This window comes from Caretta caretta, chromosome 5 (genome assembly GCF_965140235.1).
Source record: "Caretta caretta isolate rCarCar2 chromosome 5, rCarCar1.hap1, whole genome shotgun sequence".
Taxonomy (NCBI): domain Eukaryota; kingdom Metazoa; phylum Chordata; order Testudines; family Cheloniidae; genus Caretta; species Caretta caretta.
The window spans coordinates 78,859,664-78,884,610 of record NC_134210.1 but is presented as its reverse complement, the minus strand read 5'-3'; the positions used below and the strand labels follow the sequence as shown (position 1 = coordinate 78,884,610).

The following is a 24,947-nucleotide window of genomic DNA, read 5'->3' as shown; positions in this document are numbered from 1 at the left end:
GTAATCCTGTTTTGTAAAATTCTACTCCTGAATTATGAGTAAAAAAATCTTCGATTATCATCTGTGTCCTAATGTATTCTGTCAAACAGACCTTATTCTGTCAAACTGACCTTCTGCTACAGAACTATGCTCCAGAATCCCAGCTGTCATTGAAAAAATAAGTTTCTAGCTTTCATGGTTTTGAGAAAAATCTTGAAATAGTGAACTGAGTTTAAAAACCATGGACTGTTGTCTTTGTGTGTGTAGACAGCCCAAAACAATAACTTGAGAGGTATTATCTTTCATCCTCACTCAGGGTCCCACAGACTCTCTGATTCTGTGACCACAGAAGTCACTATCTGCTCAGGCCAGGTGATCCACATTTTGCTCTCTATCTCCCTGACCCAGCTGCAGCTTCCTCTCATTCTCCAGCTTTTCCCACAAAGGGCAATTACCTGGCTTACAGCACACACTCATTGCACAGTTCTTTGGAGCCAGGCAATAGAGCATAAGGGGGTCAGAGCCAGAGTCCAGCATATAGCCAGGGAGCAGGTAGAGCCAAAAGTCTACATTGGTAAAATAAGCTGCCTGGAGAACAACGCATCACCTGAGGCCTTGGAAACTAGGGAATGTGTATTTGAGTGTGGCTATGCTCCCCACTTCCCTGGCACACACGGGGGAAAAGGAAGTTCTGAGCTAGGCTGTCTGGACAACACTGCAAGAACAAAGACCCAGTGAATGGAGCCATGCTGCCTGGAGAAGAAAGCAAAAACTTATGCTCAAAAATGCTCAACTGAAAATATGTCTTTACTAGTTTTATATCAATAAGAATGTTCAACTATGAAGCACAGATGCACATGTTTGGAAACAGAGTGGAAAGGAATGAAGTTATTTCATGAGAGAATAAATTAACACTGACATTGAGTTTAAGGGTACTTGCTGCAGAATACACACTGCCTCCTCCTATCCCTCCACCCCCAATTCTAATCTTCTCATGGTAAAGGATGGGCAAGTCAGTTTTCTGTTTTAAAAGGCTGCCATAATCACATGGGTGGCACCTTTGTAATTAGGTGCACTTACATCAGTATATGAAAGATGACCTACACGTAGTATAATATGAATCCAATAAAAGATATTTCAACATTATCTTCAAAAAATACTTACACACGTTTAATTTTCATGTTTAATTTTATGCAAATCATTTTTAATAATCTTGCTGTATTGAGTTAATTCGTACAAACAAGATTTGATAAACAATTGCCTATGTGCATGTTAGCTTATGTCACAGGTAATCCATTTGGAAACTTGACAAAACTTATAACTAAGGTAACAATGGACTGTAAAAAGCAGCACCACATAAATAGAGCAAATGATGACAACAAATGTTTGTAACTTTAAAACTAAAGTTTTCCTCCTCCTTTTCAGGTATTTAAACAAATACATGTATCTATGGCTTTTTCAAAAAATAACTCTTTGGTAGTTATTTGCAATTCTAGCAGCCACTGATCACACTCCCTATATAGTACCAAAGCAAGTTTCCATTTTCATGTGTTCATAGCATCCTGAAATATCTATCTTTAAGACTGAAGTTTTAACGCCATCTCTGCCTGAAGATCAACAATTTTTAAAACATGAGCAAAATCTCATTTGAGATTTAGGAAAGCAATTTAAGATAAAATTCCACACTTCCAAGTGTGGAAAAATTATTAAATATAGGGTTACAGCAAAATGACTGTAGTTTGAAATTTGGCACAGGGAGTAGTGTGCATTTGGTAAAAGTTTTGAAACTGAAGTCCACCAATTTTTCAGTCACTCAGCATGCTCAGTAGATACTTGTTAATGTTTGCTTAGAGTTTAATAAAGTCCTTTCCCGTTTGACACCACTGTTTATTCTTCTTAGCAGTCTAACTAGCAGGTCAGGCAGGCACAGGGCCTGCGTTATGGGATGCATGAGGAAGAATACATATCATTAAAGGATTTTCCAGTGTGTTAATAAGGGACAAAGATTCTGTATTTTGTGTTTTCAAATCTATCTGGAGTTTTGCTGAATTCTCAAATGTTATAATGTGCTGTAAGCTACGATTTTACTTTCTTAAAAAGGTTATGTTTCTATCTTTCTGTTGTGGAGACATAGCTGATAATCTAAAACTGATACTCTATAGCACTATTAAGCCCTGTACACAAAAAAAACCTGTCTGGCTAAAGAAATGCAATGGTTTAAGCTATCCCTTCTCTATCCCATTCACTTTGATCAGACAAAAAATCAGCTACTGATAATTTTTACTTTTAAAAAGACAAATTAAATGCAATGACAACTTATTCAAAATAAAGTTGGCTTAATTCAAGGGTTAGTTTCAACAGCAGCATTTATCTGACCATGTTGCATATAGATTTACATAATAATTTTTATTCTCGTTTTGTTTAAATGTCTAAATTCATAATCTTGCTTTTTACACTGTAAACTATACATAAGACATACAGGATGCACAACAAAGCATTTCTTGACCTATCCTACCTATAGTCATTTTGCATCAACTGTTAAAACTGCCACCTTGTTCTAAAACAAATATGTCCTTTGTAATTGCTTTAGCTTTACCTGTAAGGGTGACTGTTAAGAGTAGAATTGGTAATCACCTGTAGAATAAACTTGTGTATCACCCATGTTTTGTACCATCAGAGGCAGACAGTTCACTCATGCAAAGCTTGTACTAATCAAACAAGTCTTCTTGAGAAAAGAATCCAATGCTATAATCAATATAGCAACCTTTAAAAATTCCCTCTTTACTGGGTATAATAGGAATTGTATACATTTGGGATAATAAAATGCAAGTTGAGGGATACAAAAGAAGTCCCTAAATGTCTGATAAGTTTAAATAAAATAATAAAGGTAATTTTAAGTTGGAAAGTTAGTGTATGTTTTGTATTAAACCACAGTATACTTTGAGTCTCTGGCTAACTTACCTTGTATTAGTTGCAAGTCTATAGTAAAATTCAATTTAACACCAATATGAAATAGTTTGCTTTTAATAAAGAATTTTAACTCCTGAGCACTGAAATTAACACCCACATTAAAAAAAAAACCTACCTTTTCTGTGGCAGACCAAGGCTTCTACACTGGCATGAAGTTTCCTAAGTTGCTGATCCAGATTCTCAAATTGTTGCTGTTTTTCCTCAAACCACTGGCAAAAAATTGAAAAAAACAAGCAGTACAAATTACGTTACCAACAACAAACTACATTCCTTGTTTTAAAGGAACAAATTAACCACGTACAACCATAGTGGTCAACTGATGCAGCTGAGAACCCAAGCCAATAAGTAAATTAATATCCCATTTTCTACTCCTACAGCCTTAAAATTCAATTGTTGAGTCTCATTAATTTGTCTCGTTATTCAAGTAGAAAAATCAGCTCTTACTGCATCCGATTCATTCATCTTGATTGTCATTTTGTTGACAGCGTCGGCAGCCTTGTTCACCATCCTCAATATTCCTGCTCCACTCAGAGCCTGGGTGTTAACTGCTCTTGGCAGCTGGAATTGAATGACAAATAAGGGCAAACAAACCGGTTAAAAGGCTGGAGGTTTAACTGGGCACAAGAGGGACTGAAAAGGATGTAGTGTTTTCTTCACTCTCATACATTTCAATATAGTAGAACCTAATTTCTCAAATTTACTACTTTTACATTCTCAGAGGAAAACTTAAAAATACAGACTTTCCATTTGCTTTTCTTCTGTACCTTTACATTTAGATGGAACAAACGCTCTATTTGTCAAAAGTTATTACAAAATAGCCAAAGGCCCTAACTGGCCACCTATATGCTACAGAGAGCAAACTGCTACTAAAGAAACAGACAGAAAAGCTTAGATATAGTACAAAACAATAAATACATTGAGATGCTATAAGAATATTTCAATACATTATGAAAATCTTTTAGAGAATATCTTGGTCGTGTACAAAAGAGCACACTGTGTTTGTGTACATTAATTTCTAAATATAAGTTAAGTCTTGAAACCTACCTCACACAGGAATGTCATGAGAATTAATATTTAAGTTACCCAGTAATGATGCACTTGTCAGTGATGTGATTCTTTAGGTATGGTAGGGGTAACATGACTAGGATAATGACATGGGCTTATTAGACAAGTATTACAGCAGATACATTATGTGCATCCATAAAACTGATTGTTGTTTTATATAGAGATTTTTGAAGTTATTTAATGCTTGTGAAATGCGTTAGAGTGACAGCACTGGTGACCAAAGTCCTCTATCCGCAGAACAGATATAGTACAACCAGCAGCAGTGCAAACTTCTCCATATTACCCCCACCAACAAACCTCAACATTGACTTCAGGGGTTACAGGTGAGAGGATAATTATGTTTCCATGCCAGTTTAATCCCTCAACTCTCTGCTGAAAGCAGCCAACAGCAGTGCCATGTGTATTTTAGTGACTTGGACATTTGTCCATCAGGAGCTGGGCAGACCAATTTATTTCCCATAAACTACTGAGCAGTCAGGTAACTTCGAAGTCATTACTGACCTAATTTACATTTTAATAAGAGGTAAAGGCAAGAGACTCTGTAGTCCATTGTTTTTGTACCTTGAACCATTTTATCACACTGAAGGTATAATCTAATATTAATGCACAGGAAATTATGGGACTAAGTCTCCATATCTAAAGATGAGAATATATATTACCTTGTATGAAGTACCATTATTAACTAGAGAATAGGAGAACTTAAAAAAAAACAAAAAACCTTGAATACCTCAGAACTTTCCAAGAACTGCCTTAAATCAGGATCCTGTAACAAGGTTGGGTGTTTTACTGTTCGTTGTAGATACCTATAATTTTAAAAAATAAAATATTAGATAACTTAAAACAATTTAGTGCTCCTGACAGCACTGGAAATGTCCTTATTCACAGAGCAAGCAGCAGTGCAAACTTCCCTTAATCATTCTGCCAATATGCTCAAGCCCCCTGTTGTGGAGGAATCACCTCTAAGGGTTAGAAGATAGGTCAGTCTCCATGCCCCTTCAATCCTTTACCTCTCTGCTGTGATTTACAATCATGTTTGAGTATGTTGCTACTCGCCACTCCCACCCCACAAAAAACCCAAGCTGATATCAAACACTCAGCATTTGGTTATCTGCCTGTGCCAACAACTATTATGAAATACCAGTAAGAGAAGTCTTGTTTACATATAGCAAGAAGAGAATGTTACAAAACCAAAGCAACTGAAAATGGGAAGACATGGGTACACTAAAGAAAAGCCAAGAAACCTAAGGAGTACCAAGAAAAGGAGAACTTGTGGCACCTTAGAGACTAACCAATTTATTTGAGCATAAGCTTTTGTGAGCCACAGCTCACTTCATCGGATGGCAACCAAATTTAGATTCATCCCTTGATGAGTAAAGTTATCAGTAACTGATGAATGAATTCACAGCTCTGAGGTTTGCTTTCTTTTGAGAAATTTACTTTTTGCTTTTTCTTGGAACACAAAGATCTATTGCTGCTTGAACAACAGTCTCGTGCTATATGTCCTGTCTTGTCCCACGGTTGTGTTTTTTTGGGTTTTTTTGCCAGTACCCAAGTAAGCCCTTTAGGGCAAGGACCTGTTATGTTTGGCTCTGACTTACAGTACTACTATGCAGCATGCAGTGTAGCTATAAATGAACAATGCCATCTATATTATAAAACAGGTTGGACAAAACCTATCAGGGATGATCTAGGTTTGCTTGGTCCTGCCATAATCATTAAGGCATCATTCTTGTTCAAGTCTCTTTAATATGGTGTCCAACTTAGAGTCTTTTTTGTTATTTCCTTTTTTTTTTTTTTTTTTTTTTAAGATTGCAATTGAATTTAAGAAGTAAAATTAATTGGCCATACTTTAGTCAGAAAATTGTCCGGATCTGATCCAGCAGCCCAAGAACTGTACAAGCTGCTGGATCAGACTGGGCATACAGAGCCTACTTAGTAAATTAATATACTAGGCGAATGCAGTAAATATAAATACATATATTACCTTTCTAGTGCAGCTCTTCTTTTTTCTACAAATTCTGTAGATGATGAATCTTCCTTGCCTACTTTAACCTTGGTCATGCCTTTGAAGAAAATTATGTGATATTGATTTTACATTACCATGAGGCAATCATGAACATAACTGATGTGCTTAGAACTATAAAGGTATTAAAGCTCACTTGAATGTTATGCATTAAAGTCAAAGTTACATGAAAATCAGCACCAAGGCATACAGAGAAAGATAATGGATATTGTATGCAGTATGCTTTTCTCAAAATTCCCAAACGACAAATTTCTGAAATCAAGTACACAGCTGCTGATAAACATTTTGGATATTTAAAACAATTTCAATTATAAAAAGTAGAGCTGTCAATTAATCGCAGTTAACTCACATCATTAACTCAAAAAATTTAATCACGATTAAAAAAATTAATAGTGATTAATAGCAGTTTTAATCATATTGTTAAACAATAACAGAATACCAATTGAAATTTATTATATATATATTTTTGGATGTTTTCCTACATTTTCAAATATATTGATTGCAATTACAGCAGAGAATACAAAGTGTACAGTGCTCACTTTATATTATTTTTTACTACAAATATTTGCACTGTAAAAAAGATAAACAAAAGAAACAGTATTTTTCAATTCACCTCATACAAGCATGTCCCCTGGAATGGTGGCTGAAGCATGAAGGGGCACACAAACAGTTAGTATATCTGGCACATAAATATCTTGCTACTCCAGCTACAAAAGTGCCATGCGAAAGCCTGTTCTCACTTTCAGGTGACATTGTAAAGAAGAAGTGGGCAGCATTATTTCCCATAAATGTAAACAAACATGTTTGTCTTAGTGATTGGCTGAAAAAGAAGTAGGACTGAATGGATGTGTAGTTCTTTAAAGTTTTATGTTGTTCTTTTCGGAGTGCAGTTATGTAACAAAAAAAAAAAATCTACATTTGTAAGTTCCACTTTCATCATAAAGAGCTCGCACTAGAGTACGTGTATGGGGTGAATTAAAAATACTATTTCTTTTGTTTTTTACAGTGCAAATATTTGTAGTAAAAAATAATATAAAGTGAGCACTGTACACTTTGTATTCTGTGTTGCAATTGAAATCAATATATTTGAAAATGTAGAAAAACATCTACAAATACTTATAAATTTCAGTTGGTATTCTATTATTAACAGTGCGATTAAAACGGTGATTGATCACAATTAATTTTTGTAATCGTTTGACAGCCCTAATAAAATAAATGTGATCTAATAGAAGTCAGATGACTTGAAACTTATTAGGAATTCACACTCTACAGAATTAAGCTGCAACTTCTATTTTAAAAAGTTTGCCACTTTATTGAATAGACTGCAATAAATATAGTGTATTTTCTTGCCTTTTTTTTTTTTAAATACTAATTTGGAAGTAAACAGGCGCACAAATCTTTGCCATGTAAATATCAGAAACAAAACAATCACTACAGAAGTGAGTTTTTGTTTAAAAAGACACACAATAATATTAGCATCAGTTGTCTCTTTTTAGCAGGGTGTTATATTACACAGTGACAATCCTTACACTTATGGTATGTTACTTCTAGTGATTGTATTAGATTGAGTGACAGTTATTTCTGGTGATTTTATTACATTGAGCTCTGATTACATATATTTAAACAGACCAGATGTGTCTATCAAATGTTAACATTCAAAAAATTGGACAGGAGTGTTTTTTTCCTCCACTGCAGGTGTGTACACTGTCTGAATTTTGACTACATGGTAACCTTATATCTAAGGTATCTATCCTCTATTTTGCTTGGTTTGCAGTTGGTGAGTGAATTTTCCATAATCACCACCTTCCTACATAGATGGACTATTTTTCCTCTCTCAAATGAGAAGCTACCACTAACTTAGTATGACCATTTCCACTTGGAAGCCCCAGGAAAATTACCAAGTGATCCTTTGGTAACAAACATCACAAATTGCTGAATATTTAGTTACAAATGTCATCCCGATACTCTCTGATGACTGGACATGTCTATTATATATGCATATAAATTTCCTCTTTCACCACAGTTTCTCCAATATCTCACCTCCGCCCCTAAGCCCTGTGTGCTGTGATAAGGAAATGCTATTTTATCATGCTACAGACTGAAAAGAGGACAATCAATGTCAAGCTCCAACCCAAGGTAATTTGTCTATCCAGATCCTTTTCCCAGCATGTCATATATGGACTTTATTTTGGTTAGGAAAGTTGTCTGAAAAACTAATATCAATTAGTTATTTTTCTGTTCCTTAATTGATCAGACACCATTGCTTCTATTCAAATTAGTTTCTATTCTATTCTGTATAAAACAGCTTTTCTATAAAGTTGAGGGAAAAAAGCCTAACTTGAAAGTACTGGTACAATGGGGGACTGGGCCAGTTAAAGTTAGTTTTGATTTCTAAGTATGTTAGAAAAGTTTCTTTATGGAATAGCTGGCCAACCATATATAATTCTGCATGTTGGCAGGGGTTAGCCTACATGACTCTTGTGGTCCCTTCTAACTCTATGATTCTGTGATTCCATGGCTCTCCCAATCTGTAAAACTCTCTGGTTTGTGATTTGGATTAACAAGGGATTATTTTCAAATAGATTATTTGTAATGGGCATCACTGGAGAGGAAAAATAGTTTATCTCTAGTTCTATTTCAAATTCAGAGTAGTCTTCGCTAAAAGATGTATATACATTTCTGGAGGGTGTGACTTTTTATTAATGCCTGGTAACATAGCGATGTTTTCACTGTCAATTTTCTTGTTCAACAAAGACCCAGTTTGGCTGTGTCAGAGTCCCCCAGTCCACAACTGCTTTGAGCTAACCGTTTTGACAATACCACAGAATATTTCGAACAGGTAGTCCATCCTGTTTAATAGGTCTATATAAAGCACCAGTGCTCACTCTCTTTTTTCCCTTACTCCATATAAATTCTAACGTCCTCTGCATTTCTGCTAGTTTTTTTTTCCTAGAAGGATTACAAAAAGATTTTAAACACGAAAAGATATCCTTGGCAATGTGTTCATTCTGACTGTGGCTGTTCTTCCTAACTAAGAAATTGCATACTTCCCACAGCACTCCAGATCTTTTTTTCATTTGTAGTACTAGGGACTTACTATTTAAATCAGAGAGCTCTTCTAGCTTGAGAGTTGAATTCCCAGGTATTTTATAGAATTTGTTACCCATCAGTACCTAAATATTTTTGGAAGGAATGACATCCCAGAGTTTGGCAAATTTATAGCTAGCATTTAAAGTAAATTATGCCAAATCTGAAATCCAGATGCTTTCCTGCAGTAATAGATTTCTTTAGAAACTAATTTTAGGGAAATATTTGGTTCAGAGAAAAATTGTATTACATCATCTGTGTATAAAGCTATTTTTGCTTTGTCCCTGCAAGTTCTATTCCAGTGATAAATTCACTGTTCCTTATTCTCTGTGCAAAATCTCCATTGCCAGTGCAAAAAAGGGGAGACAATGGACATCCCTGCCAAGTTCTTCTGTGTAATTCAAACAGGGGAGATTTAACCTCATTAGCTCACACAGATGCTTTTGGGCTGATATAAAGAGTAGTTATCCATCTAAGGATCTGAGGGCCAGCAACCATATGGGACAGGACTTGACAGAGTTCGACTCTATTCTATCAAAAGCTCTCTCTGCATCACGTGATAACAAAAGAAACGGATCTCTTTTTGATCTGGCATTATAGATGATTCCAAGCACTATCAGAATATTGTCTCACATGTCTATCCTTAGTGAATCCAATTTAATCTGGATTTGTACAAACCAAGAGCATAGCCTGCAATCGGCTAGCTAGTATTTTTGCTAAAATCTTTGTCATGATTCAGCGGTGATATGCACTTATAAGAGCAGCACAAGGTAAGGTCTTTTCCAACTTTAGGGATAACAGTGGCTTCTTTCATGTGTTATGGAAGCCCTCCCCTAATGGAATAATATTGAAGGTACCTCTCAAGGGACATACTAATACTTCTTTAAATACTTATAAAATTCAGCTGGAAAGCTGTCAGGTCCTTGAATTTTTACCACTTTTCCTACTTGCTAACCTCTAAGATGTCTTCTTCTGTTATTTCTTTGTCTAAAATTTCTTTATGTTTTTGTTTGGCAACTCTGCTACTTCCAGATATTTTTGAATAACTTCAGGAGCTTGGAGTATCTGAGGAATAAAGGTTTTCATAATAAACAACCAAAGTAGCACATATATCAGAGTGTGTAACTGTCTTCTGTAGATTGTTTTTAATTGGTGGAATACTACATTGCTCTTGAATCCCCTTAAGCATTTGAGCCAATAGCTTATCACTTATTTCCTTTCTCACAACAAAATTTGCTTTGTATACAAGGCCTTTTTCAGTGGGCCTTCAGTTAATTGTTGATACAATCTTTGAACCTGTGTATTTATGAAAGTATTTTATCATCACTACTCTAATTTTATTTTTTCTTGAGCTCTTTTTCAATTGAAATGTTTTGCTTATCAACTGGCTCCTAAATATGCTTAACCTGCCTCTTAAGGAAGACCTCTTTATATTATAGTGCATTTTTAATAATAATGATAGACAAACACCCAACATTTTCATTCTATTACTTTTAATTTAATAAATTACCTATAAAAGTAGACAGTAGGTCAAACAAATACCAGAAGCCTTATTTACTGCAGCTGGAATCACCGCGATAACTAGTTAAAACGATACATTTCTGCTCATTCCCCCACTTTTCAGTTGTTCAGTTTTCTAGGACTTCACCTTTCAAGCTGAAGTTTTCTCAGCTAGGTCTCTGCCCAAAAGTAACTTTTTTGAATGTGTGAACAAAAATGGTTCTTTCTACTTCAAGAACAAAGAGTCAACATGCTTTTCCCTATTAGAAAAACAATTCTCGTGGCTTTTTGCTTGTTTAGGTGAAAAGTTCTATAGCTGTGGTGCAATGGCCCTTTCACAAGGTTTCACTGGTCATTTTCACCTCAGTAGCCTAGAACTCGTCTGTTTCAGCTACAAGGACAACTGACCAGAATGTCACAGGTAGTTCAGTATACACACCCTCACAACTCGAGCGTACTGACCCCAGAGGCATCTTCAAGTCATTATGTAAAGAAGATAAGGAATCCTTGCACTCAACTTAGCCAGTTTTGAACAGACTGCCACTTGGGACAATCTCTGCAACCTATATCCAACTTTCCAGTGATTGTTGGGGAAGGTGGCACCAGACTACCTAGTAAAGAATTGGGACGACAGCATCAGCAAGAGTTTGCAAGAGAGTTGTGTCGATAGATGACAATATGCTCCTCTATTGTCCTTCACCTGAAGCCCCTCTTTTATTTGAAGAAAGGCAGGAATTTCAAAGAGTCACTTTTCTTCAACAAAAAGGAGATCTGGATCGCAATCCATAAGATAAAGTCTGGGAAAACACCAGGGGTTTGTGGCATCACCCCTGAGTTGCTGAAGACCGTTTTATCATGGCAGCACAGGCTCGGTCATAACATCTGGCACACAAATATCCCTGATTGGAAGAGGTGTTCTTCTGATATTCAAAAAAGGGCAACACAGCCAGATGTAGCAACTATAGAGGTATTACACTGTTGTCAGTGCCAGGGAAGTCTTTGCTTATATGTTAATGTCTCAATGCACTTCATGGCAAAGATCAGGATACCCACTGTGGCTTTCATTCCACTGTCAAACAGATCTTTACCTCCAGACAGCTTTTTTCAGAAGGCATCTCAATTAATAAGCTATTTGCAGTACTTTTTATAGACTTCCATCAGGCCTTTGATTCAGTGCATCGAGCAAGTTAGTGGGATATGAAGATATGACTCAGCATCCTTGGGAAGACAGTGTCATTAGTAGAAGTAGTCAATGGCAGGTACACAGTATGGTTTCCTACCTCCACAGGCTATGTTCTGTCATGATTATTGTTCAGTATTGTCATTGTTTGGTTGATGGATAAGCTTGAGGAGGCAGCTGTTGGTGGTGTTGAGATGAACAATATTCTGCACTGCGATTCTGAATATGCCAAAGACATTGCTTTTTTGGCTACGTTTGGTGAATCAAAGCAGTGGACGGTGGATATAGTCGGGCAAGAAGCAGTGTTCATTGGTCTGGTTATTAATCATTATAAAACGGTAAGTCCCTCGTCATTACCAGTAAGCAGCCTCCAGCTCCAAATTACAACCAGCTCAGTATTAAGCTGTCCAGATGGGACATCGAGCAGCTGGAAACTGTCAAATATCCGGCATCATCTGATGTTGCTTGGAAGAGCCTTGAAAGATGTGGACACTCATATAGCACCAGCTGCCACCAAATTTTGGGCCCTTCAGTGGCCTCTGTATGCATTTTGTGACATCAAGTTTACTGCATAGCTGCATGGTTCTATCAACTCTACTGTATAGAAATGATACATGGGTGCAGAAAAAGGGTGAAGAACACCAAATCGATGATTTTGATTCTTGTTACCTTTGTCAACTGCTTCATATCAAGTGGCAATCACTAGTGGCATGTGTAGCACGGAATCATAGAAGATTAGGGTTGGAAGAGACCTCAGGAGGTCATCTAATCCAACCCCTTGCTCAAAACAGGGCCAACATCTGAATGTTGCTACATGACTGATAATCACCTGAATGTCAAGAACTTTGGTGGTCTGATAAGATTGCCAGTGACAGACAAACTGAATATGCTGCTGGACCACCTTAAGGATCCAGTCAGACACTGGGCCAGGTGGTGCTCAGGAGACCACATCCTTTTGTAATTTATGAAGACAATGACAGCAAAAAGTGGGATGACAGATGAAATTTAGGTTCAAAATTCAAGGAAATAGCCCTTATTTAGTACAATTTAATGTTCCCCCATGAACTCTGGTTTTGACCGGATCAAATTTGAAAGTTGTGTACTGCTTATATGCAGTACATTTTATACAGAGTTTTGTTTTCCTACTTATTTAATCCTGCAACCACTACCAAGCATAGTGCTTACTGCCTTGAGTAGTCCACTTGATATCAAGGGGACTTCTTACATAAGCAAGCATTATGCTTGATAGTATTTGCACAAAGCTTCTTCAGGGAACAACTAGGGAAAGTTGCGCTGTGTATGCATGGCTAACTAGCCACATACTTACACATTTACTGAAGTGGTGAAGGGGCAGCAGTGATTATTGCACGATTTGTAATACTAAAAACAGAGAAGGAAACCCTTCTGATAGAGCTCATGAGCTTTTAAAGTTTGCAAGAGGGATTCCCTCCTGCAGCTTTCCTAAGGTTAGAGGAGAGTATGTTCTGGTGGTGTCTAACCAAAAAGTTACAGATTATAGGTTTTACACAAACTATTGCCAATTTGTTGAAAGACAGAGCTTTGAAACCCTGGACAATGAGGTTCATCATGTTTTCCTTTTAAAAACTTAGGAAATTTCATACATTACCATAAGGAGAACAAAGAAGTTTCCCAAGTAAGCAATCCAAGCCAGGAAATGCCACACTTAAACTTTAATTGTACCCCCTTCTCTCTATATGCATGATACAAGTTCAATTCCGTAAGCACATTTCTCAGACACAAAACTACAAAATGCAATGTGTAATCTATACACAAGAGTCCATGAAAATAGTTTATATTAAGGATATACATTATATTAAAAGAATACATAAAACTATACCAATACAACACACTGCACATTAAACATACAGATTAATTCTGAACATATGCCCAAATCAATTTACAAAACTGAATTAGGTGTAAATTAATGGCCTTATCCCTTGGAATACACTTAAAATTTAACAAAATGGTATGTAATACATTGGTGGTAATAAATTAAACAAGCCTTAAACAAAATATGAAATGTTTAAAAAAAGTCAGATATACTAAAACATTTAGAATACTGAAATTAGCGTAGACATAAACAAATGTAAAAAATGAAGTATACATATACATTAAAATTATAGAAAAAATTTACTTGACAAACAGTATTGTAATAAAAGACTCAGTACACAAGGTAGAGGAGTTAGGAGTTGCATATGTAACTTTAATTGTGGTGTTTCCTAACTTGTGTGTTTTTAATTATGTGACCTTAATGTTCTCTTAAATTTTGTTGAAGGGTTATACCTAAGGGTTAAACTTGATGCAACAAGAACCAGGAAATTCAAAGTTACAGACAATGTCAAATTTTTTTTATTTTTTTTTGGTAAATTCCTATAAGCCACTAGTTCTCAAATTGTAATCCATAGAGCATTTGCTGATTGTCCACTGATTGCCAGAAACATGGTGCAGGATCTCATCTTTGTTTAAAGCTGCTCAATTGCATTAAAAAGACAGCCAAAAATACTTTAAATAATTTCCTATTCCTTTTCAACATAAGGAAATCCTTCACTTGCTATAGGGATGTTATACCATCACACAGGGAGGTAGTCTATGTGGTGATGAATGAGAAGGGAGGAGGTCAATAAGAAATTATTTTGATATAGTGTATACTATAAGAAGTTGAGAACCCACCAGTTTAAGGAAAGTTTAAATTGACTAAACTTCAGCTTTTTATTTAATAAATTTAAGACACTGCTCCAGAGGCTCCTCATTAATTATTCTAGCTAACTCATCTCCTTTATGAGCACAATAAACAATACGTGTTTAATTTCCATGTCTATCCTGATACTCCTAAGCAAGTAAATTCTTCAACCTTGAAACATCTGACTTTAAGAACCAATACTGCAAAAAGTCTATAGGGAAATAGGAATATTAGGCAGCCAAGAGTGCTCCATAAGCAGATATAAATTGAGAGTTCACGGGGTTCCCCCCCCAAACAGCGGATTCTACAGATCATGATGTCAAGTTTCTTCCCTCTGGCAATCTATGAACAAGTGGAAAAAAAGCAAGTTCCATGGTACAGAAGCCCTTTCCTATTATTACAGGAATAAGGTCCAGGAGTTAAAGAAAAACTGAAGTGAGTATTTGTTTTTGCAGCAATAATAGCAAGAAAATGAGTTTCCAGAACAGTTTCAGAAACAGCAATCTAGACTTCAGTAGTTTTGGTAAATATTCAACAGCTAAATGTTGCTGGCCTCTATTTTGTTAGATGATGAATCTAGTCCTCTTGCAATGATGTAAGTTACAATGAAGAAAATAAGAACTCACCATCTGAGTGCATGATAAATGTGTAGATAAAAGTTCCATTTTACTGGTTGATAGAAACAGATTTTAAGTCACTAATTTAAAAGTCTTTGCAACTTTTGAGACTTATCTTTATTGTATATTCAAATAATGAACTGTTATTGCATGCATCATACTCTTCAGTCTGTCAAGTTGTCCATTCCCTGGGTAATGGTTACATTTAGATTTTGGGGGGAAAAAAAAGTATTTTTTAAAAGCTTCTTATTTTATTTAAGAAATTCTGTACTGCATAAAACATCCATTAACCCTGGAAAAAGTCCCTACAATTTTCTACCTTTGCAGTGTACATATAATATGCACATGTACTGGCAATGTCTATGTGATAAACTGTAGAGCCATGTGATAAATTCTGGAACCATGTGGTGATTTTATCATGCACCTTTAACTACTCTGGTTGCTCTATGCTCACTACTTTATCCCCTCAAACATTCCAAACCTCCGAACAAGCTTAGAACAAGGCCTTTGTTTTAAGCAACTGCCTAGAAAAGTTTCTTTCCTCCAAGTTATACCTGCACAAGGCGAAGCTGGGCAATGTTTAGTCCTGCAACAATGACAAATTTGAGATCAGGTATCACAGAATCATAGAAGATCAGGGTTGGAAGAGATCTCAGGTGGTCATCTAATTCAACCCCCTGCTCAAAGCAGGACCAACCCCAATTAAATCATCCCAGCCAGGGCTTTGTCAAGCCAGGCCTTAAAAACCTCTAAGGAAGGAGATTCCACCACCTCCCTAGGTAACCCATTCCAGGGCTTCACCACCCTCCTAGTGAAATACTTTTTCCTAATATCCAACCTAGACCTCCCCCACTGCAACTTGAGACCACTGCTCCTTGTTCTGTCATCTGCCACCACTGAAAACAGCCTAGCTCACCCTCTCTGAAACCTTCCTTCAGGTAGCTGAAGACTCCTAATCAAATCCTCCCTCACTCTTCTCTTCTGCAGACTAAATAAGCCCAGTTCCCTCAGCCTCTCCTCATAAGTCATGTGCCCCAGCTGCCTAATCATTTTTGTTGCCCTCCGCTAGACCGTCTCCAATTTGTTCACATCCTTTCTGTAGTGGGGGGACCAAAACTGGACGCAATGCTCCAGATGTAGCCTCACCAGGGCCGAACAGAGGGGCATAATCACTTCCCTCAATTTGCTGTCTATGTTCCTACTAATGCAGCCCAATATGCCATTAGCCTTCTTAACAAGGGTACACTGTTGACTCATATCCAGCTTCTCGTACACGGTAATCCCCAACTCATTTTCTGTAGAACTGCCGCTTAGCCAGTCTGTCCCCAGCCTGTAGCAGTGCATGGAATTATTCTGTCCTAAGTGCAGGACTCTGCACTTGCCCTTGTTGAACCTCATCAGATTTCTTTTGGCCCAATCCTCCAATTTGTCTAGGTCACTCTGGATACTATCCCTACCCTCTAGCATATCTATCTTTCTCCCCAGCTTAGTGTCATACACAAACTTGCTGAGGATACAATCCAACCCATCATCCAGATCATTAATGAAGATTTTGAACAAAAAAACCTGTAGGGCACTCTGCTTGATACTGGATGCCAACTAGAAATCGAGCTGTTGAGCCCGACGATCTAGCCAGCTTTTTTAAGTTGCTGGCAAGAATACTGTGGGAGACCATTTCAAAAGCTTTGCTAAAGTCAAGGTATATTACATCCACCGCTTTCCTCATATCCACAGAGCCAGTTATCTCATCATAGAAGGCAATCAGGTTGGTCAGGCATGACTTGCCCTTGATGAATCCATGTTGACTGTTCCTGATCACCTTCCTCTCCTCCAAGTGCTTCAAAATGGATTCCTTGAGGACCTGCTCCATGATTTTTACAGGGACTGAGGTGAGGCTGACCCATCTGTAGTTTCCTAGATTCTCCTTCTTCCCTTTTTAAAAGGCATCTCGTAACTGCCCAGGGCTAGAAATAGGAATCTTATCCCATTCATTGCAAAGGGAAGATTCTCAGGCTTGGTTGGCCCCAACTCAATTTTAGCCCTACAAGGTCCCAAAATATGGGACCTTGAAGTCACAACTTTGGGGTTTAATTTTTTCCAAGCTTTTTCTAAGAGCTTTTATAGCTCCCTCTAAACCCTGTATAAGTGGGCTCGTGATAAGCAAGAATAAAAATATAAAAGTGATCCCAACAAAATTTTTTTACCACAGTTTCTGTAGATTATAGGAACTCTGTGGGGTAAAGGTTTTATCAGCATTCATTGTGAATGACACACACACACATTAACCTAGTCTAGTTCAGCTGGACTCATTCATACAATCAAAATTGGTTTTCCAGAGATGTGAAAACTGCCATACAGTACCAGATCAAAGGTACATCTAGTCTAGTCCAGTACCTGCTCTCACCCTGTTTATAGGAGATACTTTAGAGCAATGATACCCTGTGGCTCTAGAATTTCATGACACTTTCAAGCACCACATATTTTTCAAGTCTGGGGGTTTGATGGGAACTGTTCACTGTAGATAGAGCAAGGAGAGAAAACAGCTAATTCCACAAGTGTTCCCCATAATGTACAAATTGGCCAGAGCTGCCAGGATCTCTCTTTTTATCCATCAGATCAGTAAAAAAGAGAGAAGGACAAAAAGTAATGAGGGCTTCATGTTTTGAGCGTCTAACAAGACTATTGCATCACATACAGCAAGATGGGGGGAAAAAGATCAGAACTGGCTGACTTTTACACTGAATAAATCACTACCTCCCTGTTCTGTTAACAGTTGATAAAAGTTAGATCCATTCATTTAATTTCAGTAGAACACTCATACAACCTGAAGTGAATGAACACCTTTGGTGAAAACTTTACAAATGAACATCAATTCACACCTCTGAGCAATAAACAGATTTAAAACACCTCCAGCCATGTCAATATTTAGAACAAAATTACTAGATGAATCAGTTACCCATTGTTTAATCATTGAAATATACTGCACTGAATCTATTCTCTGGCTATCATCCCAATGCAGATTAAACGATTCTTCTGTAGTGTACATACTAAAACGGAACAATCATATAGCACACTACAGAAATGATTTAGTGGTAACTGTGGAAGAGTAATTAAAAGTCAGCCCAGTTCACAGTTGCAGTTAGAAAAGACAAATAAGAAGCTAGATTATATCAGTAGAGGAACAGAATCACAAGAGATTACATACTGTTAGTGCAGCACACTTCAGACACCCATCTGGTATAAAGTACTGATCATTATACCATTGCCTTAGAGGAGGCCAGTGAAGATTATTGAGAGCAGATATTTAAGTTATGAGGACAAGTTAAAATGCAGTCCTACACTGTAGAGTGACTTGCATAAGAAGGTACCATTTTTACATAAAGATTTGCTTCCTGTGCATACTCAGTAATATTTACTTATTTCAGTGACAAAAATAAGTTTTACTACTTTTTACTTCTGTTACCTTAAGATGCCAATTACAGCTACAGGAGAGGAAGACAGATTCTATTTCTCCTTGTGTATCAAACAAGATTGCTTATTAAACTCCAATCAGTTACACCCATCTACAGCCATTGAATGTAATGGCTTTGCATGGGTGTAACTGAATGTTTAATTTGGCCTTGAGAGCCTTAAATATGTGTGATGCAGAAAGAGAAACTCTGCTACTCTTAGTGCCCACACTAACTGGACTGGCAACCAGAAATCATCTTTATTAAGAGAGCACACTGGAGGTAGATCCTTGCTAAACCAGGGGTGCTGGGACAATTTGTATAGTGGGGAGTGCTGAGAGCCACTGAACCAAACTGTAAACCCTGTATATGACAGAAACCACTTCAAGATGGGGAGGTGCGGCAGCATCCCCAGCACCACTAGTTCCTGCATCTATGTGCTCAACAGACCATGCTGATTTATACCAGCTTAGGATCTGATCCTAAACAGCATTCATGGAAACACCGATGTCATTCAGGGTCACTATTCAAAGCAGAACCGCACTTTAAGGGAGAGCGCCTTATTCTCATTAGAAATTAGGACAAATAAGGGGACATTAACAGGTATTTTCAAAAATTACAAAAAGGACTGAAAAATCTATTGACAAATACTAGCAAGGAGTTCAAAGCTGAACAGGCAAGTTAGGACATGGACTAAATAGGGAATGCAGGGGATACTACTTCAAACAATTGGTAATGAACACAAAATAAGTTAAATGAAAAAGTCTCAAAGCAAAGGGACTAGGCTGAAAATCTAGGAAAATGGACAAGAAACAGGAGGCCAGGCATTAGGTCAGATCTCCTTTTCATACTACCTCACTTCTTATATGCTCCAGGAGGGGGTTAGGTATCTATATTCTCTCAACTGAAGTTTACTGTTGAATACTAGCTTTTGTTACTGTTCCTGTTCTCTTCTCTCCCCTAATCTCTACTTGCACTAAAAAACAGTCTTCTTTTACAAGCATTTTAATTTTAATTTACAACCCATTTTAATTTTCAAGAGCCTGAGATCCAAGCAGTTGGCAGCATTCTGTGCAAGATATTTTGTTCAAATGATATTTTGACATGAACTGTACATTTTATTTTCAGACACCATGTGTTACAATTTTAATATTTACATTTAAATAATATTTAAGGGCCAATGTAAGACAAACAAAGCCGAGTCAAAGATTGGATGTATATGTTCATCCTTATAGAAACTGTGCTTACCTACAATACTTTTTTCTGGAGCTGGAGGCACAATGTAACCAACATGCAGGTATTTTGTTGCTAATTTGCTGTGCAAACCAAGAAAGTCACTGAATCTTCTTTTAACAGAGAATTCATTTTTGTGAAACACAGAAAGGGATGTCTAAAAAATCCATAGAAAAGTTATATTTTAATTTTCAGTTATTTTTTCATCTACTCAGGTGTACTGTAGTTTATATTCCGTATATTTAAATTCAAGATGAAAAGTAGTTGCAAACAATATTTACCTTTGTTGTTACTCTGTATGCCATGTAAGCATTCATGCCATCCCCTGTAAGAAGATACACAGTTAAAAGACAGGTACTTAATCCAAGGGCAAGTCTTCTGAATCACGTATATGCTGGAATTATAAATAAATGCAAAATTATGCTAAAACCAAAGTTTTTTTCAAATAGCAAGCAGATAAGTTAATGCTGAAAGAATGCAATCTTTCTCTGGGTCTGAGATACCAACTCACCAACTTTCTCTGGGTCTGAGACATTGATTTCTATATCAAATACATCTCCATTTGCTTCCTCTTCAATCTAGAGAGAAGAGTGTATAGCATTAACAGTATACTAGTGAGTTAACTTTCAAAGGATAATTAAGGATAATCCACAACTACATCTGTGGATACAAGAAAAACAGTAAATCTGTGTGGGACCTAAAAAAGCATAACTGAGACCCCTTCCATCCCATTTTAGTGAAAAATGTGAAGACACTAGTATTTACCATAATAAAGGTTGAAAAATGCTTTCCCCATAAGTTTCATTTTGAGCCCTGCCACAACGGCTTTAAGTTGGGAAACCTTATCCACCTGAAATGTTACAGGTCTCTTTTTATTCCAAAGGAGACTTTTTTCTAGAGGAAGTTTGAAGCAGATTGGACATATGCTTAGAAGAAATGGGGTTAAAAACAAAACTCAGATGTTTTCCGTTAAAACATTTTCCTAAATTTCTGGATCATAAAGAGAAAAGAGACGAGAATTAGTCTAGAAATATCAAATTAGTTTTTTCTAGCTATTATGGACGCCTTTAATTGAGCAAGGGGGGAGACTGAATCGGGAGGAGAATTAAATTCCATTTTATTGTACATAAGGGGAACTGAAATATTTTAAGATACTGCTCAAGTCCTGACCACTCATGTGCACTTCCTAAACTCCATGTGGCATGATGCAGACTTTGTCAGGCCTTTCATTAAAGCCTTTATGAAATCCACACATTGTCATAACAGAAGGGGCAACAAGAGGGAAGCCTGTTTGGAGTGGAGGAACAAGAATCGCATCAAAGAGGAGAGATCTGTCTGGCAAGAAGCAGTTCAAAGGAGACAAGGAAACAGTCTAGGAAGGAAGAGATTAATGCTGTGCAGCTCACAAACCAATTTTGTGGAGATGCTCGACAAATGAATACAGTATACTCCCAATTATAGAATCATAGAACTGGAAGGGACCTCGAGAGGTCATCTAGTCCAGTCCCCTGCACTCATGGCAGGACTAATTATCTAAGCCACTCCTGACATGTGTATGTCTAACCTGCTCTTAAAAGTCTCCAATGATGGAGATTCCACAACCTCCCTAGCCAATTTATTCCAGTGCTTAACCACCCTGACAGTTAGGAAGTTTTCCCTAATGTTCAACTTAAACCTCCCTTGCTTCAATTTTAGCCCATTGCTTCTTGTCTAATCCTCAGAGTTTAAGAAAAACAATTTTTCTTCCTCCTCCTTGTAACAACCTTTTACGTACTTGAAAACAGTTATGTCCCCTCTCAGCCTTCTCTTTTCTAGACTAAACAAACCCAATATTTTCAATCTTCCTTCAGAGGTCATGTTTTCTAGACCTTTAATCATTTTTTGTTGCTCTTCTCTGGATGCTCTCAAATTTGTCCACATCCTTCCTGTGGCACCCAGGAAATGTGGTACCCAGAACTGGACGCAATACTCCAGTTAAGGCCTAATCAGAGTGGAGTAGAGTGAAAGAATTACTTCTCATGTCTTGCTTACAACACTTCTGATAATACATCCCAGAATGATGTTTGCTTTTTTTGCAACAGCATTACCTGTTGACTCATATTTAGCTTGTGGTCCACTATGACCCCCAGATCCCTTTCCGCAGTACTCCTTCCTAGGCAGTCATTTCCCATTTTGTATGTGTGCGCAACTGATTTTTCCTTCCTAAGTGGAGTACTTTGCATTTGTCCTTATTGAATTTCATCCTATTTACTTCAGACCATTTCTCCAGTTTGTCCAGATCATTTTGAATATGAATCCTATCCTCCAAAGCACTTGCAACCCTGCCCAGCTTGGTATGGTCCCCAAACTTTATAAGTATACTCTATATGCCATTATCTAAATCATTGAAGAAGGTACTGAACGGAACCAGACCCAGAACTGATCCCTGCGGGACCTCACTTGTTATGCCCTTGCAGCATGACTCTGAACCACTGATAACTACTCTCTGGGAATGGTTTTCCAATCAGTTTTGCACCCACCTTATAGTAGCTCCATCTAGGTTGCATTTCCCTAGTTTATGAGAAGGTCATGCGGAACAGTATCAAAAGCTTTACTAAAATCAAGATATACCATGTCTACCACTTCCCCCCTATCCACAAGGCTTGTTACTCTGGCAGTTGGTTGTTACTGTATCAGCTTGGTTTGACACTATTTGTTTTGAAAAATCCATGCTGACTGTTACGTATCACCTTATTATCTTCTAGATGTTTGTAAATTGATTACTTAATTATTATTTGCTCCACTATCTTTCCGGGTACAGAAGTTAAGCTGACTGGGTTGTCCTTAATTCCCTTTTTATAAATGGGCCCTATATTTGCCCTTTTCCAGTCTTCTGGAAACTCTCCCATCTTCCATGACTTCTCAAAGATAATCATCAATGGCTCAGATATCTCCACAGTCAGCTCCTTGAGTATTCTAGGATGCATTTCATCAGGCCCTGGTGACTTGAAGACATTTAATTTGTACAAGTAATTTTTAACTTGTTCTTTCCATATTTTAGCCTCTTCTGATCCTACCTCATTTTCACTGGCATTCACTATGTTAGACGTCCAATCACCACCAACCTCTTGGTGAAAACCGAAACAAAGAAGTCATTAAGCATCCCTGCCATTTCCACATTTTCTGTTATTATTCCGCCCTCACCCCAATTGAGTAACAGGGCCTATCCTGTCCTTTGTCTTCCTCTTGTTTCTAATATATTTGTAGAATGTTTTCTTGTTACCCTTTTTGTCTCTAGCTAGTTTGATCTCATTTTGTGCCTTGGCCTTTCTAGTTTTGTCCCTACATACTTGTGTTATTTGTTTCTATTCATCCTTTGTAATTTGACCTAGTTTCCACTTTTTTTAGGACTCTTTTTTGATTTTTAGATTATTGAAGATCTCCTGGTTAAGTCAGCATAGTCTCTTGCCATACTTCCTATCTTTCCTACACAGTGGGATAGTTTCCTCTTGTGCCTTAATAATGTCTCCTTGAAAAACTGCCAACTATCTTCTATAATTTTTCCCCTTATGCTTGCTTCCTATGGGTCTTACCTACCAACTCCTTGAGTTTGCTAAAGTCTGCCTTCTTGAAATCCATTGTCTTTATTTTGCTGTTCTCCCTCCTACCATTCCTTAGAATAATGAACTCTATCATTTCATGACCACTTTCACCCAAGCTGCCTTCCACTTTCAAATTCTCAACCAGTTCCTCGCTATTTGTCAAAATCAAATCTAGAACAGCCTCTCCCCTGGTAGCTGTCTCCACCTTCTGAAATAAACAGAACATTTTAGCTAGAAAAATCAGAAGACAGGAGCCATTCAGAAGTGGGGTGGGGTGGCTCCCCATGCAGCCATGAGCTTGGCTGTCTCCTTCCCGCAGTGTTGGCCAAGAGTCTCTGCTCTACCCCACCAGGACCACAGCCTCCCCGTGTACCATGCGCCTGCAAGGATTGTGCGTCACCAGCTCTGCAGCAGCACAGGGGGCTGTGCAGGTCTGCTGTCACAGCCCTGCTCACTTGTTCCTATGACAGTGGGGCTGCACAGGGCTCCCTTTGCTGCTGTAGGAGCCTCCTCTGCAGCTGGGAGCTCATTCTCCTCGCAGTCCTGGCGGAGGGTCTCTGCTCTGTTATCTGAAGCACCACATTATCTGAATCCTTTCCTTGTGCCCAGCACGAGATACATGCTGCAAAGGGCATGTATCTCATGCTGGGGGACAAGGAAAGGATTCAGATAATGCAGAGTTTTGAAAAATAGGGTTTTGGATAAATGTATTTTTGAAACACTGGGGAGATGGAACTATTAACCTGAAGGAAGAATCTATTACTTCAAGAAATATGAATCTTCTTGGAAAACCCAAAATATATTTGAGTCTAGGAATTTTAAATTAATGTTTTGTTTAAGAACTCAAACACTGGAAATTACCAGGTGGATTTGACTTAAATCATGATTTAAAAATCACTAGTCAGGAAGACTCGATTTAATAATGGATTTCTACATAAAAGGGCGTTCTTGTTGGTTGTTATTTAGAATACACATTCTTCACAGGTAGAGGAACTTCATTAAAATATTCCCAAACTGGGTCTCTTTTACGGCCTGCTGCCATTACAGGTTTTCCCTTCCAGTGAGAGAATGACATGGTAGATCTCAAATCAATGAAGACTATACTCAGAAAGACCAAGACTTCTGGAATATGCTGCTCCAACAGTTTCACTTTTGTTTCTACTGCCTGTCCTTCCCTTCTCACATTTATCTCCAGACTTCTTCTCCTTGTCCAGATCTATTCTGCCCCCAACAATCTTCTATTCATTGAACTTATTGAAACTTTGCACTTTTAGAGAGAGATAAGGGATTGACTCTGTGTACACAAATTTGCAGAGGGACAGTAGGGTTGAGGTCTGTTATTTCTCACCGCTCTATATATATTTATTTAAAAATATTTTTGCGGTGAACAAGCACGTTACCTTTGGAGAGACAAATCCACAGTTTGAGAACTGCGAAACTAAGCATCTCTGATGGTATCTTCTAGACTGAGCACTGAGTCCCCTTGGGTAGACAGAAAGATTAACCTAAATAATCTACACAGAAGCCCCTGGACCCCATAAGATTGGGTCCCTAATCCATGA

The 24,947-nt window shown here is 37.6% G+C and overlaps 1 protein-coding gene across 1 annotated transcript in view; it reads right to left on the bottom strand.

Annotated features, from left to right (window-relative positions):
* Positions 1-24,947, bottom strand: part of SNX2 (sorting nexin 2) — a 63,228-nt gene that overhangs the window by 9,431 nt on the left and 28,850 nt on the right. The window contains exons 4-10 of the mRNA XM_048849388.2: positions 20,316-20,382; positions 20,086-20,129; positions 19,820-19,961; positions 5,999-6,077; positions 4,742-4,817; positions 3,394-3,507; positions 3,065-3,158 (exon numbers count right to left, since the gene is read on the bottom strand). Of these exons, the coding sequence (XP_048705345.1) occupies positions 3,065-3,158; positions 3,394-3,507; positions 4,742-4,817; positions 5,999-6,077; positions 19,820-19,961; positions 20,086-20,129; positions 20,316-20,382 (616 nt within the window). The remainder of the gene's footprint in view (positions 1-3,064; positions 3,159-3,393; positions 3,508-4,741; positions 4,818-5,998; positions 6,078-19,819; positions 19,962-20,085; positions 20,130-20,315; positions 20,383-24,947) is intronic.